Source organism: Monodelphis domestica, chromosome 8 (genome assembly GCF_027887165.1).
Source record: "Monodelphis domestica isolate mMonDom1 chromosome 8, mMonDom1.pri, whole genome shotgun sequence".
Lineage (NCBI taxonomy): Eukaryota > Metazoa > Chordata > Mammalia > Didelphimorphia > Didelphidae > Monodelphis > Monodelphis domestica.
In genome coordinates this window covers 211,194,747-211,210,144 of record NC_077234.1, presented here as the reverse complement: position 1 = coordinate 211,210,144, position 15,398 = coordinate 211,194,747, and the positions used below count along the sequence as shown (strand labels likewise).

The 15,398-nt window shown below is 34.8% G+C and overlaps 1 protein-coding gene across 8 annotated transcripts in view; it reads right to left on the bottom strand.

The window, feature by feature from the left end:
- The window catches only part of LOC100011334 (cohesin subunit SA-2-like), a 127,591-nt gene that overhangs the window by 89,934 nt on the left and 22,259 nt on the right, over positions 1-15,398 (bottom strand). For 6 of the 8 annotated variants that reach the window (XM_016424820.2, XM_016424819.2, XM_056807781.1 and 3 more), the window contains 3 exons: positions 13,958-14,081; positions 12,343-12,441; positions 9,124-9,203 (listed from right to left, as the gene is read on the bottom strand). In XM_016424820.2, the coding sequence (XP_016280306.1) occupies positions 9,124-9,203; positions 12,343-12,441; positions 13,958-14,081 (303 nt within the window). The remainder of the gene's footprint in view (positions 1-9,123; positions 9,204-12,342; positions 12,442-13,957; positions 14,082-15,398) is intronic. The other 2 variants (XM_056807779.1, XM_016424821.2) reach the window with 1 other exon arrangement.

Sequence of the window (15,398 nt, the reverse complement as noted above, 5' to 3'; positions counted from 1 at the left end):
CTCCCTTCCATTAACAATAGAATCTAGTCAAACTACTGTTCTAACTAATCCTCACACAACTTTCCAATTTTCACTTCCATAACTCTGCACTAGTTGTCTCTCATGCCTTCTTACTTCTACTTCCTAATACTTAGCTCAACTTACACTGTTTTCATGGGGTCTAACTCTATCACCCCACAGGTTCTAGTATCTTCCCTCCAAGTCACTTTTTTGAATCTTTTGTATGTCCCTATATATATGTTGGCTTCTTTGTTATGATATCAATTCTGTGAACATATAGACCGCTTCCCTTTTTTCTTTGTATTAATTTGGGACACTAAGTAGGTGCTTAACAAATGACTGTGGATGTTGATCAAATAACAAAGAAAATAGCTAAAAGAAGTCTATGGAAAAGGCAAGAGTGCCTACCAGAATGAACTTGAGAAATTCCATTATTTTTCTTCTTGGGGATTTGTCTTAATTCACACAAACAGACTGAAGATGAATGCATCAAGAAAAGGAAAAAAATATATATATCAATCACTTTCCTCCCTCAAGTTCATATAGCACATTATACTTTTCAAAGTCCTGTTATATAGTATCTAAACATTTTTTATGAGATGTTGAAGGGAAATGTCTTTAAAAAACAAAAGAACCATAGGATATAAAGCTCAGAATTTGTCTTAAAGATCATCTAGTTCAGTCCCCTGATTTTATGGACAAGGAAAAGGAAGCTAAGGAAGGTGAAGGGACTTGGCTGAGGTCACACAGGTAGTAGTAAGCAGCTAAGCCAAGATTCACACCTGGAGTATTCATGACTCTAAATCCAGTGTTTTTCCAACTATGCTACATTGCTTAGAAATATTACCCTGTATATACAATTTCATATAGTCTATGAGCCACCTTAAAAAGCAAAGGTTACTATATTTAAAAAAAATAATAACTAAGGAAGAAATCCAAGGCCTGGTCTAAATAAGAAAATACTACAAAGTGAGACTGGTTATGACTTTACAGTCTGAGTTTCTGATGTGACCACTATCTGTACTTTCCTTCATTTTAACAGAATTCAGAACCTACTATAAAGTTAAGGTAGTTACAAATGTAGTATTTGCCCCATGAAACAAACATCCATTATTTACTAAACCCTTTAGCCACATAGAAGTGCAAAGGAATCCATCAACTGTTACAAACAGCATGTTCTTGTTTACACATTATTATTGGAAGCAAAGGAAGATAGAGATGGCACCTAGGCATATTGCCAGTCTGTCTCCTGAAGCATGAAAACTATCTTAGCCCTCTAATTCAATTCTCTTGGCAGCCCAATCAGAAAGAGAGTCACAGAGGCATGACAATCCCCTCAATCCAGCAGTCTCTGAGCCAAGCCACTTGTTGACCATAACCATGTGCAGAGACTACTACCCTCTCTATCCTGCTCTACAGCTGCTTGAGACATTCCTCAAATAAAATGAAACAATCCCTCAACTACCAAAATAAGTAGTCTCCTCTCTGTCCAAACAGAAAAAGAGAAATGTATAAGTCTGTTTTCTCTCACCTTTGAAGTGTTGCCATCAGTTTACTTGTTTTGAAACCATGATTTCTTAGAGGGAAAAGAAGGTAGGGGGAACAGAATGGGAAGGGACAAAGAAGAAAAAGCATGTTATTTTTTTGCCTTTGAAAGGCAGAAAACGAGATACAGAGTTCCTTCTTCTTATGATCCAATTAACAGTGACACCATTTTTTTCTTTGAGATATACACCAAAGCCAAAAGAACCAGGCCCCCTAGTGGAAAAAAAAACAACAAAAACCTCAAAGAGAGCAATAACCAGGGTCTTAAAGTTGAGGAATACAGAGTGCCAAGTGTCCAATAAAGGTTAAGCCTCCGGGATTTAGGCTTCTAAAAATAAGCACCATTTCTGCATACCAACACTGTGATATAATAAGTATATCCTTTCCTCCACAGTATAACTATGTCATGAGGTACAGCAATGTGGGCCCTGGAAGGGTCATTGCCTCCCTTTCCTTCATTCTCATAGCAGTCTACAGATCTTGGGCCTCTTACATGCCACGAGAGATGGCTACTCTCCCCACACCCCAATAATCCCTCATAATGCTAAGAAGCTACCAGTTCTAATGATGCAGTGACTCTCTGCTCACACTTAATCTTTTGCCAAATGCCAAAGAATGCTATGGAGCTAGCTTCCTCTCGTTCAAAAATATGGCTTTTCCTTAATATTTTCTACGGTAACTGAAAATAGAATTTGTTCAGAAAGCTAACACTTATATTTCCTATGCCACCCATTAACTTCTGGTCAGATTATACATAACAGAAATCAAATCCTGCAATTTTTCAAAACTATTATTCTTATACTTGGTGGCAGTCTACTACTGGAAAAAAATGCATCAGACAATTTGCATTTGCAAGTTAAACACAGATGGCTTCTCATATGATTGCATTCACTTGCCCAGCTGGTGCCTAAAAAAATAAACAAACCATACATTACCTGACCCAAAAGCAGGAACACACCATTCCTAATGCTGAGAAAGCAAGGTAAATCTCTGGTCAATGGACGGCATGCCAGTAAAAAATATTAACATTAATTTATACCACCACACAAATCTGTAGGATCTATATTTATCCTATGATATTTTGACTTTCATTTTTATTTATAGGAAAGTAATTAATATAACCACCCTAATGATATACAAGAAGGCAGGATGTCACATCCTAAATGTTGTGCCCTGGATATAAAGTAAATGCCAAGAGATACATAGTGGTGAAAATATATATGGACTAACAGATTTTGAAATATTATTCACAAGACTAAATTAAAGCTAGCTTAGTTTTTAGTACTTGTTGCCTTATCACCAGGGTAACTTATACCACTTAATGAGTCACAAATCCTCAAACAAACCACCCCCACATCCTAGACAATTTGAACAAACTTAACCCAAGGTCAGGCAACCCTACGACCCTGATTCTACCTATCCCCATTTTCTAAAACTCAAGAGCAAGTACCCAACCTGGATTCAGAATAGTTCTATGTTCATTCTAGTCTATTCAAAAAAAGCCTACAAATTAAACTTCAGTTGACACATATTTTACTTCCTTTTATCAGTTACTGTTTTGAAGATGAGAGTTGTCAGTAGAAAATTAACAGCCTGTTTGTTCTCCATGCCTATTATGCTGCATGTAAATTTAGGATCACAACAAGCCCATTAGATTTGGAGGGAGAATTTTCTCTTATCAGAGTACAAAAGGCTACAGCTATTTTCAGCAGGAACTTGTGTCTACCAAGCGAAAAAGAAATAACCTCCATTAAACAAATGGCGAGTTTTATACCAAAAAAAGGGAAAGTTTAAAATAACTGAAATTGTACACATTTCCTGCTTCTTCCTCATATTCTTTTGGGAAATATTTATTTTATGGAATTTTTGAAATTATAAACAGTAAACATTTTAAACACATGCACAAATTTCTCTCCCCATTCAAAAACCCCATGCTTTTAGAGAACTGTGGGTAGAAATCACATGTTATAACACTGGATTCATTTGATCTTTATCATTCAAAGGTTTAAAAAGACCCAAGTCAGGTACCCATCCTGTGCTTTTTTACAAACAGCCTGAATTACAGTAACCAAGTACAGTTCTAATATGTGCAAGGAAGAAGCTCTAATATAAATTCACTTATTCCTTAGTATTACAGTCTATTAAATTTAAACAAAATAAAAATAAGGCCTAAAATTAAGTTTAAAAGGGAGTCCTGAGACCATATAGGCTGAACAAAGCAGAGAGACCTGCAGAAGAAATTCCTAAGGGATTTTTTTCTCTCTAAAAATATACTAGCTAGATTAAGTTCTAGCACTTTTTTCTTAGATCAATGGGCAGGGGGAAAGGGGTAGAAACACGTACACACATGAACCCAGAGTCTTAATCTTGAGTCTCTTTCAATTTCAATTAAAAACAAACAATATATGTGAATCATTTCTAAATTGATCTTAGATGTATAAGAGAATGCATAAACCAAACCACCTCTTCACAGGTCTAGTCAGAACAGTTATTTCACAGAGAATTACAAATATTCTGGCCACAGGTCAGCTGATTCAACACTAGAAAGTTAGCATGTACTAGATAAAAGCATTTCACTCAAGTTTCCATGAAGTGGCCAGAACTAACTTTGTTAAGATTGATCACAGGCCCTCAAATGTTCAGTCAGATCTCTAATTCTTGTCCCATATACATTTCCTAATAATGAAAATAATACTTAAAAAAATAAAAACTCTAGCTATATTCATAGCATGAGACAAAAATGACAGATTCAGTGACTAAATCCCTGCTATGGATTAGCCAGAAGGAATATGTTTTTTAACTAATTTATACTTAGAGGGAAGAGAGGTTTTATGGTAGTCAACAAGCTTTTTGAAACAATAAAGCAATCAACACTAAATTATTCACAATCAGATAAGTGCATATTGTCATAAAATTCTAGATTTATCAAAATTTTCTTGTTTAAGAGTAATTTTAGGATAAAAAATTTGCTACCTCCCCAAGTCAAGAAAAGTGAACTATTTGGAGAAGTTGCCATGAAGAAGCCTGCAGAAACCACACACTGCATCAAAAGATCCAGAATGAACATCCCAGAGAATGTAGTGAAATTGAACTGTGGGGCATTGAACACATTTATTTTGAATGTAAACTCTTATGCCAAAGGGGACTGCCTCCTAATTGGCTTTTTGTCAATGCATCTAGTAATTATTACTTTTGTTTCTCTTTTATACCCAAATTATTGTAATTTCCCCCTCGAAAGTACTATATTGTACGTACCTCTAGTTGAAGATCTTTAGAGATATAAGTTGGTTATGTGTACTGATTCCATGGGGAAACTAGGCATGTAAATTTGGGAGATTTCTACATGCTCATTTTCCATTGGAATCACAGGGGAGATTGTGTAATTAGAATCTGTTCCCCAGGACTCTCTCTCCCAGCATTCCATGTTCCTTCTCACATTACATGCTAATGTAGGGAGGATATAAGTTTTGTGTGACCCCACCTCTCTCTGTCTCTCTCTTTCCCTTGATCGCAGCAGCAGAAGCAGGCTGGAGAACTTACGTGGGTTTACTTTTTGTTAGATAATTAGGTTTGAACTTTTATTTATTTTAGTTTATTTTCTCTCTACTTCAAGTGGTCATTAATAAACCTTATAAAATATAATACTTGGAGTTATTGGATATTAATTTAAACCTTACAATAAAAATAAACCTTACCAATAAAAATGGTAACTAACAAACTGACTATATAGTGATTTGTTTGTTAATGGAGTGCCACAAAGCTCTGTCATTGGCCCTGGGATGTTCAATAATTTTGTTATTTATATGAATAAAGATATTAGCAACAAGCTTAACAATTTTGCAGATGACATATAAAGCTGAGAGGGATAGTTACTAAAGCTGGAAGACACATGATCCAAAAGATATCTTTGTAGGTTAGAATGATGGGACAAATCTAGTAAGATGAAATTTAACAGTAATAAAGGTATAAACTCTTCTCATGAACAACAAACCAACTTCATAACTACAATATGGGAAACATGGCTAGATAGTCATATGAAAATGTTGTTCAAATGAAAAAAAGAATTGGAGACTGCCAGCACAATGTATGTCAATATGGTGATGTGGCAGCCAAAAACTCAATTGCAGTTTTAAACTGTACTAAAAAAACCACAGGGTGCAGAATGAAGGAGGTAATAGTGCAACTATTCTCAGAGTTTTGTTCAGACTACATCAGGATTACTATGGTTCTGAGCACCACCTTTTAAAAAGGATACTGACTGACATGCAGAGAAGGACAATCAGAATGAAGAAAATTAAAGGCAAGCCATACAGGATCAGTTGAAGAGGACATAGCAGCTGATTTCATGTCTTTCAAGGAATATCAGAGAGAAGTGGGATTAGATTTGTTTGGCTTCATCCCAAAGTACAGAACTAGTAAAGTGTAAGCTACTTAGAAGCAGGCATGGTTTCATTTTTGTCTGTATCTACAGCATTGAGTAGAGTGTTTTGCACATAGCAAACAGGAGAACATAGTGGAAGGCACCCTAGACTGGGAGTTGGGAGAGACTGCAGGTCAGATTTCACCTCTAATAGGCCTTGCCTCTGTGCCTATAGACAAAACAGGCAAGTCACTGAACTTCTCAGCCTTGGTTATCTCATTTGTAAAATGGAAATAATAACACCTGAATCATATGAAAAGCTTTATAAACTTTAAAGAAGCATATAAATGAAGTTGTTAGTAGTAGTAGTAGCAGTAGTAGTAGTAGCTTTAATATGTGTTCATTCCAGTTGAACTACAAACAATTGTTGAAAATGGCAGCACCAGACTTTTTTGTCAGAAATGCAGAAATATATCCTAACAATTACAACTACTTGAAAGTGACTGTCTCTGAAAATAATGAGTTCAGCACCACAAAAGATCTTCCTGAAAAAGCTACATCATCATGTATCAGCAATATTGAATTAGATAACCTCTGCGATTTTATAAAACTTATCTGGATTTCCTTAATTTTCCAAAAAATATGATTGAACTTCATGTTTAGATTTGTATTAGGAATACAAGCCAAGAAATAAGCTCCCCAAGATTTCCAGTAACACTTTCAACAGCTGCAATATAAACACATAGCTTGTTGGTTCCAGGATAGAACAAGGAGGAGACTGACAAGAGCACATCACTGGTATTTAACAATGGAGCATTGCTCCTTCTAGCACAAGAACAAATAAGAGGAGCATAAAGGCTGCATTGTATTTTCATTATTCTGTCCTCTATGTTTACTAAAAGCCAAAATATTCCATTTTTAAAGGCCAGCAAAAAGAATATTGGAATATGCAAGTTTAGTTGCTAACTAGTCAATAACTAATCAATGAAATAATTTTATTAGAAATGAGTAAAAAGAAATTTCCATTTATACCATTATCTCTCATAAACTTTCTTTCAGTAGTGGTCTGAGATTACTATTTTATACTTTCCAAAGGCTGATATATTAAAAAGGCACTAGGCACCCCCCAGTGGCCATACAAGCAATACATCCAGTGCTTTTTAGAGTAGCAGCATATAGGGGACATCCTTACTTTTTTTTGACTATGTGACAAGTACTTAAACGACATACAGATGACTTTTGGATCCTAGCCTTGACATTAATTCACCATGTGACCCAAGGCCACATTTCTTATACTCTTTGGACCTCTATAATTCCTTGATCTATTAAAAAAAGGCATTAAGATTCTACAATTCTTAGGACACTAAAGTATCACCAAGTACAGTGATTAGTATAATGTCATTAGGTGATATTGGATTTATCTAGAGCTCTCACTACTAGAAACTCATAAAAGATATATATCAATTCTATGTCCTATGAATTAATAAATTTTTTTAGTTTTTCAGACCCCCTAAAAAAAGGCAGAGGATGCCTTTCACATTCACGAGTGAAAGCCAACTAGCTTCCTATAACTTTATGAAATTGTTAAGATCTAATCTGAATATTTCAAACCTTAACCTCTGTGTGCAGGTTAAATATGCAAGGAAATGGATATCCCCACATTTGACTATACCTTTTACTAAAATTAACTTTCCTAGCTCCTGCTTTCAGGGAGCACAGCTTTTACACTAGAATTTTTTTAAACTCTTTTATACTACATAATGACGAACTACATTATTTCATGCTTCTTCCACTTTGAAATCTTTCCCTGATTCTGAATTTTTCTAAAACTTTAAGTCTCTGCTCAATGAACATGTATTTGCCCAAATATGGCTGTAGCATTATTCTGTGGGTGTTTCTTTTTTTCTTCTTATTTACATAGGTAGATCATATAACAAAATCATAGAATCTTAAGTCCTGAAAGGTATCTCACAGACTTCATATTGGAAGAAACTCAGAGACCAACTATTTTTTTAAACACTTACCTTCTGTCTTAGTATCCATTCCAAGATAGAAGAGCAGCAAAGGATAGGCAATCAGGGTAAAGTGACTTACCCAGAGTCACATAGCTAGCAAGTCTCTAAGGTCAATTTTGAACCCAAGTCCTCCCACTCCAACCTTGGCATTCTATCCACTGTGCTACCGACCTAGCTGTCCTAGAGGTCATTTATTCTAACACTCTCTTTTTAAATCTAGGAAACTGAGGCTCAGAAAGGTTAAGTGATTCACCACCAATTGTCACAGAGATAGCAAGAATCAGAGGCTGGACCTTGGTCCTCTGATTCCAAGCCCAGTGTTCAATTTGTAATTGAACAGAAATCCCCTCTATAATATCTCTGATAAGTCATTAAGCATCAACTTGAAGACCTCTAGTGAAAGGAAAACCAATTACATACTAAGAGAGACCTTTGGACAGCTCAAATTGTTAGATTACTCCTTACATTTGGCCAAAATCTAACTTTCTGCAACTCATATTTATTGCTCCTAATTCTGCCAAAGCAAATAAGTTTAACCCCTTTCCTGCACAATAAACCCTTCGACCACTCCAAACGTAAAAACTATTTTTTTACTTACTAATGTTCTTGGATCCTCATAGTGCCAGGCCCATAGTAGTCCCCTAAATACATAATTATTGAACAATGCATCAGACAACAGGCTTATTGAGGCTACAAACTTTAGAGATGGGCCCAAAACCTTGGTAAAAGAAAAGAACCACACACATAAAAGATATTTCCCAGTGCAGACATTAGCTATTTTCCATCATGAATCCTGCCAACAACAACAAATGCACACCTTGAAAGCCTGAGAATAAAAGCTTTCGAAAGATACTGAAATATGGTAGAGCTTCTTAAAAACCAAACACAACAAAATAGGTAGAAATATACTCCATATAGAGTATATAGAAATGAAGTTAACTATTAGTTATCTAAAATCACTTCACTGAACTTAAAAGAAAATTTTCTTAAAAACTCAGTAACTAAAACGTTGTAACCCATGAAACTTTACCTATAAGCTGTTTGCCTCACACCAAAAGTTTTAACATATCCCCCACAATGCAAAGAAATCAATAATTCTACCTATATCTTACTGCATGCTATAAGTCAAATTCCCTACCCTTTTACATTTAAGCCTATTACCATTCAAACAACAAAACAGATTTATTTTGAAAAGATATTTACAGGGCCATCAGCATCACAAGTTTCATGGCTTCAACAGCTACTTCAGGTTCCTTGTCTGTAGTCATAGAAACAATTCGACTCTATTGGAAGCAAAATGACAAAAAAAAGAAAAGTAACACATTTTGTTCAATATAATCTTTAAATAACAAATAATACCTATTTGTTATGTCAGTAACAAACACACTATGTGCTACTAAATGAAAATTAATTATTTGAATTTTTTACCTTCCAAAGTAACTATCATATAATTCTTAAGTATAATGTTTTATTACAATCTTTCATAGAAATTAATATTCAAAACCAGACACAGGACAACAGAGGTTATAAAACACAAGAAGCAACCTTGAAATCGAAAAGCTTTTTTACACAAAAACACACACACAAACTCAGTGCAGTCAGAATTAGAAGACAAACTATACATAGAACTATATATCTACATTAAATATATCTGATTAAAATCTGCCATCAAAAATCTATCAAGAGGTGACATGAATCTATAAAATTGATAGGCAATTAGTAAAAGTTGATGAATAGGGGCCACTAAGTAGTATTGTGGATAGAGGGTCAGGCCTAGAGTCAAGAGGATGTGGGTTCAAATCTAACTTCCAACTTTTAGCTGTGTGACCCCAGTCAAGTCACTCAACTCTGACTGCCTAAGCCCTTGACACTTTTCTGCCATATGACAGACAATTCTAAGACAAAAGGTAAGGTTTATGGGGAAATTTTTAAAAAATGTGAACTTTCAACAATCAGGAGAATAATGGTACCAAAAGACAGCTATTACTTCAGTTTCTATCTTAAGATCCATAACTAATACCACAGTATGGATTCGAAATCACTAAAAAACAGAAAAGTACAGATTAATAAAACTGTATAACTATTATGTTAATATAGAGAAAATGGAAAAACTCACAGGAAAACTCATGGAAAAATAAGATCAAATACAAATGCCTCTGTCATTTAAAGCTTAGCTCCAACCTACCTCTTTCAGGCTTACTTTTACATATTCCTTTCATTCATGTACTGTTAAATTCAGTCAAAATAACTTTCTCACTAACTTCTACTTGCACACCTTTACTAAGACTATCCTCCATATCTTAAATGTACTTTTCTCCTCATAACTACCTTTTGGAATCCCTAAACCAATCCACTGCCACTTCCTACTTACAAGTTTTCCTGATATTCCCCGACTGTGAGGGCCTCCACTCCAAAATTACTTTGTATTTGTTTTGTACACACTTAAGTATATATGTGCTGTCTTCACCAAACTCAGAATGCAGGAATAATTTCAATTTTGTTTTTGTGTAGCACGGTGTCATAATACATCTAAAATATATTTCTTTATTGATTATTCATAATAATGTTAGGTTATAAATGATTAGAGCATGAGGTCAGGTATTTTTGCTCTAAATTATAAACCACATAATGCTCAGAACCACATCATCTACAGAGAAAACTTTTTTTCGGTATGTCTATCCTCCTAAGGCAGAAATCATATCATATTTCTTTTTGATTCCCCAACAGAAACAAGTACAATACTAAGTGATCAGTCCATAAAGACTAATAACATAATTGACAATGCCCACTATGCCAATTGAAACCAGTTACTAAGCGAGTTAGGAAGTAAAATTGTAACTATAGAAATTAGGTCAAAAATTATCTCCTCCTGCCTACTCCACTGCAATTTGTTTTATTAAAACTACAACAAGATCACTAACACTAACTGGACACAAGATAGCAACTTTTCACATGATACCTTTAGTCCTAACTATTCCATGAAACTTTTCCTACTAATTCAGTGACTCATTTATCCCCTCTCTTATTATCCATAATGTTCATGGCACAGAATTATTTGTTATATGTGAACTCATATCATTATCTCTTTCATGCACAAAAGGTTTAAATGCTCGATATGCTAGAAAATTCTCTCAAAATGCTTGAAAGTCTTGAGTCAAGGGCATGCAGTATATATTTTTTATATTTTCATTATATACACAGTGCTAGGCACAAAGTAGGTGCTTCATAAATACCTACAGAAATGAATTGTTGATTTCATATCCAGTAGCATAGCACCCCCTTGTGTCAGAAACAAAAGTTCAGAAATAACTATTTCAGTCCAAAAATAACAGATCTTAGAACAATTTGGAATTGTGTTAAGAAAGTGACAAAGATGTCTGACCCAAAGATCCCACCCACTCCTAGACCAAGAAAGTCAATATAGAAAGAAAGGTCTAATTTGCACCAAAATATAAATCAATTTTTGCAGTAGCAAAATATCATAAGACAGCTGATGGCTAAGAGAATGGAGGACCAGAATTCAAATCTCATCTCAGATACTTGATAATTCTGTGACCTCACTTAATCTGTTTGTCTCAGTGTCCTCAACTGTAAAATGAAGATAATAGCAGCACCTACCTCAAAGGGTTATTGTGAAAATGAAATATTTGTAACACACTCAGCACAGTTAGTACATAGCAAACATTTTATTCTCACCCTCCACCCATAGAGAAAGCATATCCCCAACAATTAGGGAATAATTGAACAAATTGTGGTAAATGAACATAATGAAATATTGGTGAAATGTAAGTAATAACAAATAAAAAGACTAAGATCATAGGATCAAAAGTTTACAACTAGAAGGGACCTTAGAGGCAATCAAGTCCAAAACTCATTTTGTAGATAATGAAACTGAGGGTAGAGAGGCAAGTTAGAGACTTGCCAAGAGACACAGTTATTAAGTGTCTGAAGAAAGATTTGAACATAGGTCTTCTTGATTCCAAATAATTCCATCCAATATACTACCAAATAAGCAAAAAGTTATCTGGATGGGGAAATCTGATATAGACAACTGAAAGTGGAAATTAAAAGACAAAACAAAAAACTAAAATGCTCATTGGTTTGTTCTCTTCAGTTTGCCTGCTTCTGGCCAAGACAGAAATAACTCTGTCCATGGGGGCTTCTCTAGAATTAATCAATAAGCATTTATTAAACACACCTACTATGTGCCAAACATTGGGAATTAGCCCTATTGACTCAATAAAAAGGTTGTTTCTATGTCAGGCAATGAAAAGAAAATCATATTTTATTCCAAAAATCCCACAGAAGTCAAAAAGGACCAGAAGGAGTTCCAAATTCACATTCCCTAAAAGATGAGTAGCTAACCTTATTATTAGTGATAAGAAATAAAGGATGAAAGGAGAAAGAAGTAATACCACTTACCTTGAATCTGGTATTAAAAAGACCCATCTTAAAAATAAGCTCTTTGTGCTCATAAAGTCCTCGAAGTCCCTGAAGGCACTTTAGCCGAACTTCTGCCTGCTGTAAAACAAGGAGAATATGATACCTATCACGATCAACATGGACAGAAACAACTTCTCATATTTACAGACACTTTAACAAATCCTCAAAAACTGTCAGGCAAGAACCAAATGTGCTGGGCACTCTGCTAAGTATTATGGATACAAAGACAAAAAATGAAATAGATTGCTATTAAGAAGCTTAACTTTTATCAAGAGAGATATCATATATATATGTGCTAAATATATACAAAATAAAAATAATTTTTTTTCAAGATCAAGAAAAGTTTCAAGTAGAAGTAGTGGTGGTTTTTCAGTCACATCTTATTCTCTGTGACTCCATTTGGAACGAACTTAGCAAAGACACTGGTTTACCATTTCCTCATCCAGATCACTTTACAGATGAGGAACTAAGGCAGACTGAATAAAGTAACTTACCCAGGGTCAAAAAGCTAGTAAATGTCTGAGGCTGGGTTTGAACTCAGGAAGTCTTTCTGACTCTATCTTGGCACTTCTATCTACTGTGCCACTTTGCTGGACTGTAGGAGGTATCACTTGAGCTTAATATTCAAAGAAGTGAGGGATTTAATAATGTGAAAGTGAGGAAGAAGTATATCCCTAGCATAAACCAAGGCTAGCACAAAAGTTTAGAAAATGGGAGATATACAGCATTCATCAGGAACAATTTTTTTTTAAAGCCCTTCTGTTTTAGAAATGACACATAGCTAGGGTCACATAGCTATGAAACGTCAGGTCATATTTGAACTTAAAGCCTCCCATCTCTAGGCCTGGCTCTCTATCGAGCTACCCAGCTGTCCCTACCATTACTTTTCAAAGTAACAAACCAAGTCTGAAATTAGTTAGGGCTGGGGGGTAGGGGCAGAACAGTGAAGAACACAGAGTAGAAGTTATTTGAGAATTTTATTAGGTCCTCCAAAACAAAAGTCTTTGGAGTTGAAGCAGCTAGTCAATTGCTTTTTTGTTAATAATCTACACTGAGCCATACAATTGCTATTAGTTACAAAACATAGAAGAGACAATGACTCCACTGACCCTACATCAGCCTTCTATCAACGAAAGTATTCCATCTCAGAGCCAAAAATGAATTATCTAGAAGTAGCATAAGGTTTCCAAGTTTTAATTTAATTTTCTATTTGCCAGTCACAACAAAAATTTTACTGCCTTCTCAAGACTACAACAATATAAACAGAAAGAACAATAAAATGAAACTGAATACTTTATAATGACCAATGATTGGGTTGGTTTTACTAAATTGTTTTTTCTTTTTTCACTCATTGTTATAAAAGACATATCACTAGGTATGGGAAGGGATGGAGGGGCATATTCAGGAATTAATGTGATGTTCAAAAGACTTCAATCAAACCAATCTATGAGTAAAGGAAATTTGAGTAGTACTAAATTGCATTTTTTTAAAAACATTCTACTAAAGTTGACAACTCTAATGGCAATTTGTGGTAAAAATTAAGAAAGAAGTTTTTAAAATAACTTCTACTAGTTTTATTTTCAAGAAAACTCACCTTATCATATAACATCCAACCAACATATTTCAAGTAACAATCATTCAAAAACATGTTTGGGTACAATTTCAGCCAACTTCCCATCTCCTCTATGCAAACGATTCTGATTTCAGGAATAACATCACTATGAAAACAAGGTTAGAAATGCATTAAGAATAACTAAATAGTGATTATTTTGTTCTAAGTACAATTGGAACAATAAAGCCTAAAATTTTATCCAATCACAGGAACAAAATGCTTAATGCTTAATCAAATCTTTAAGTGTTAGTCCCACCAAAGAAACACTAAATACTCTCAAATTTTTTCAATCAAGAATCCAAAAACTGATAAAAGATCAGTTCTATTTATTTGTTTGTTTATCTTTTGAAACTTTACCTTATGTCTTAGAATTAGACTAATGCAATCTATGTTTCAGTTCCAAGGCATAAGAGTTGAAAGGGCTAGGCAATGGAGTTAAATGACTTGCATAGGGTCACACAGCTAGGAAGTATTTAAGGCCACATTTGAACCCAGAACTTCCCATCTTCAGACCTGGCTCTCAATTGTAATAAGGGAATTATTTCAATGGTAAATGAACCATCTATCTGCCCTCCCAAGCCATAATTAATTTAAAATATATAATAGCCCAGTAAATTAGAATAAAAAGCTTAAAATAATAAAATGGTAATCGAAACACAATGAAATAAAAGTACAGACAAACAACTGAAAATTGCTATGGGAGTTGAAAAATGGGATGGGTCACTTATGGCTAGGAGAGAAGGACAGACATGAGAAAAAAGTAAAGTTTCTTGGGGAAGAGCAGTATTTGAGATGAGTATTTTAATAGAGGTAATAATAGCACAGAGATGTGAAGTGTGGGGAGAATGAGTAGGGGTGGAATTCTAACTGAAAAGAATGGCAGGAGCAGCAAGGGAAAAGAAATGAGAAATCTTATATCTTGTTAAGTAAAAAGGCAATTTATTTTGCCTGGATTATAGGGAACATGAAGGTAAGAAAAGAATCAAGAAAAGAAGTTGCTGTAAGATCTTTACATGCCAAACTAAGTTTAGGCATCATTCAACACCTTCCAAAAGTGGCATGGCATATTGGAGAGCCCACCTCAAAGCCAGGGAACCTTAAGTTCAAGTCTCATCTGTGCTCCATCCTAGCTGTGCCACCCAGAAAAATGACTTTAACTCTCAGGGTTCTAAGCAACTCTCTATGATTGTCAGTTGCAGAAAAGGTGTTGACTTGTATTTGTAAAAAGAGTTTCCTCACAAAGAAGTTTCCTACAATTACAAAGTCACAGGGTCAGTCCCTAGCCTTAGCCCTACTGATACCTAGTCCACCTTGCCTCCTTCATTTTATAGATGAGGAAACTGAAATTTAAGTGACTTGCCCAGGGTTACATAGAGAATAAGCCTCAGATATGGCATTTGAACACAGTTCTGTCTGGAATCAT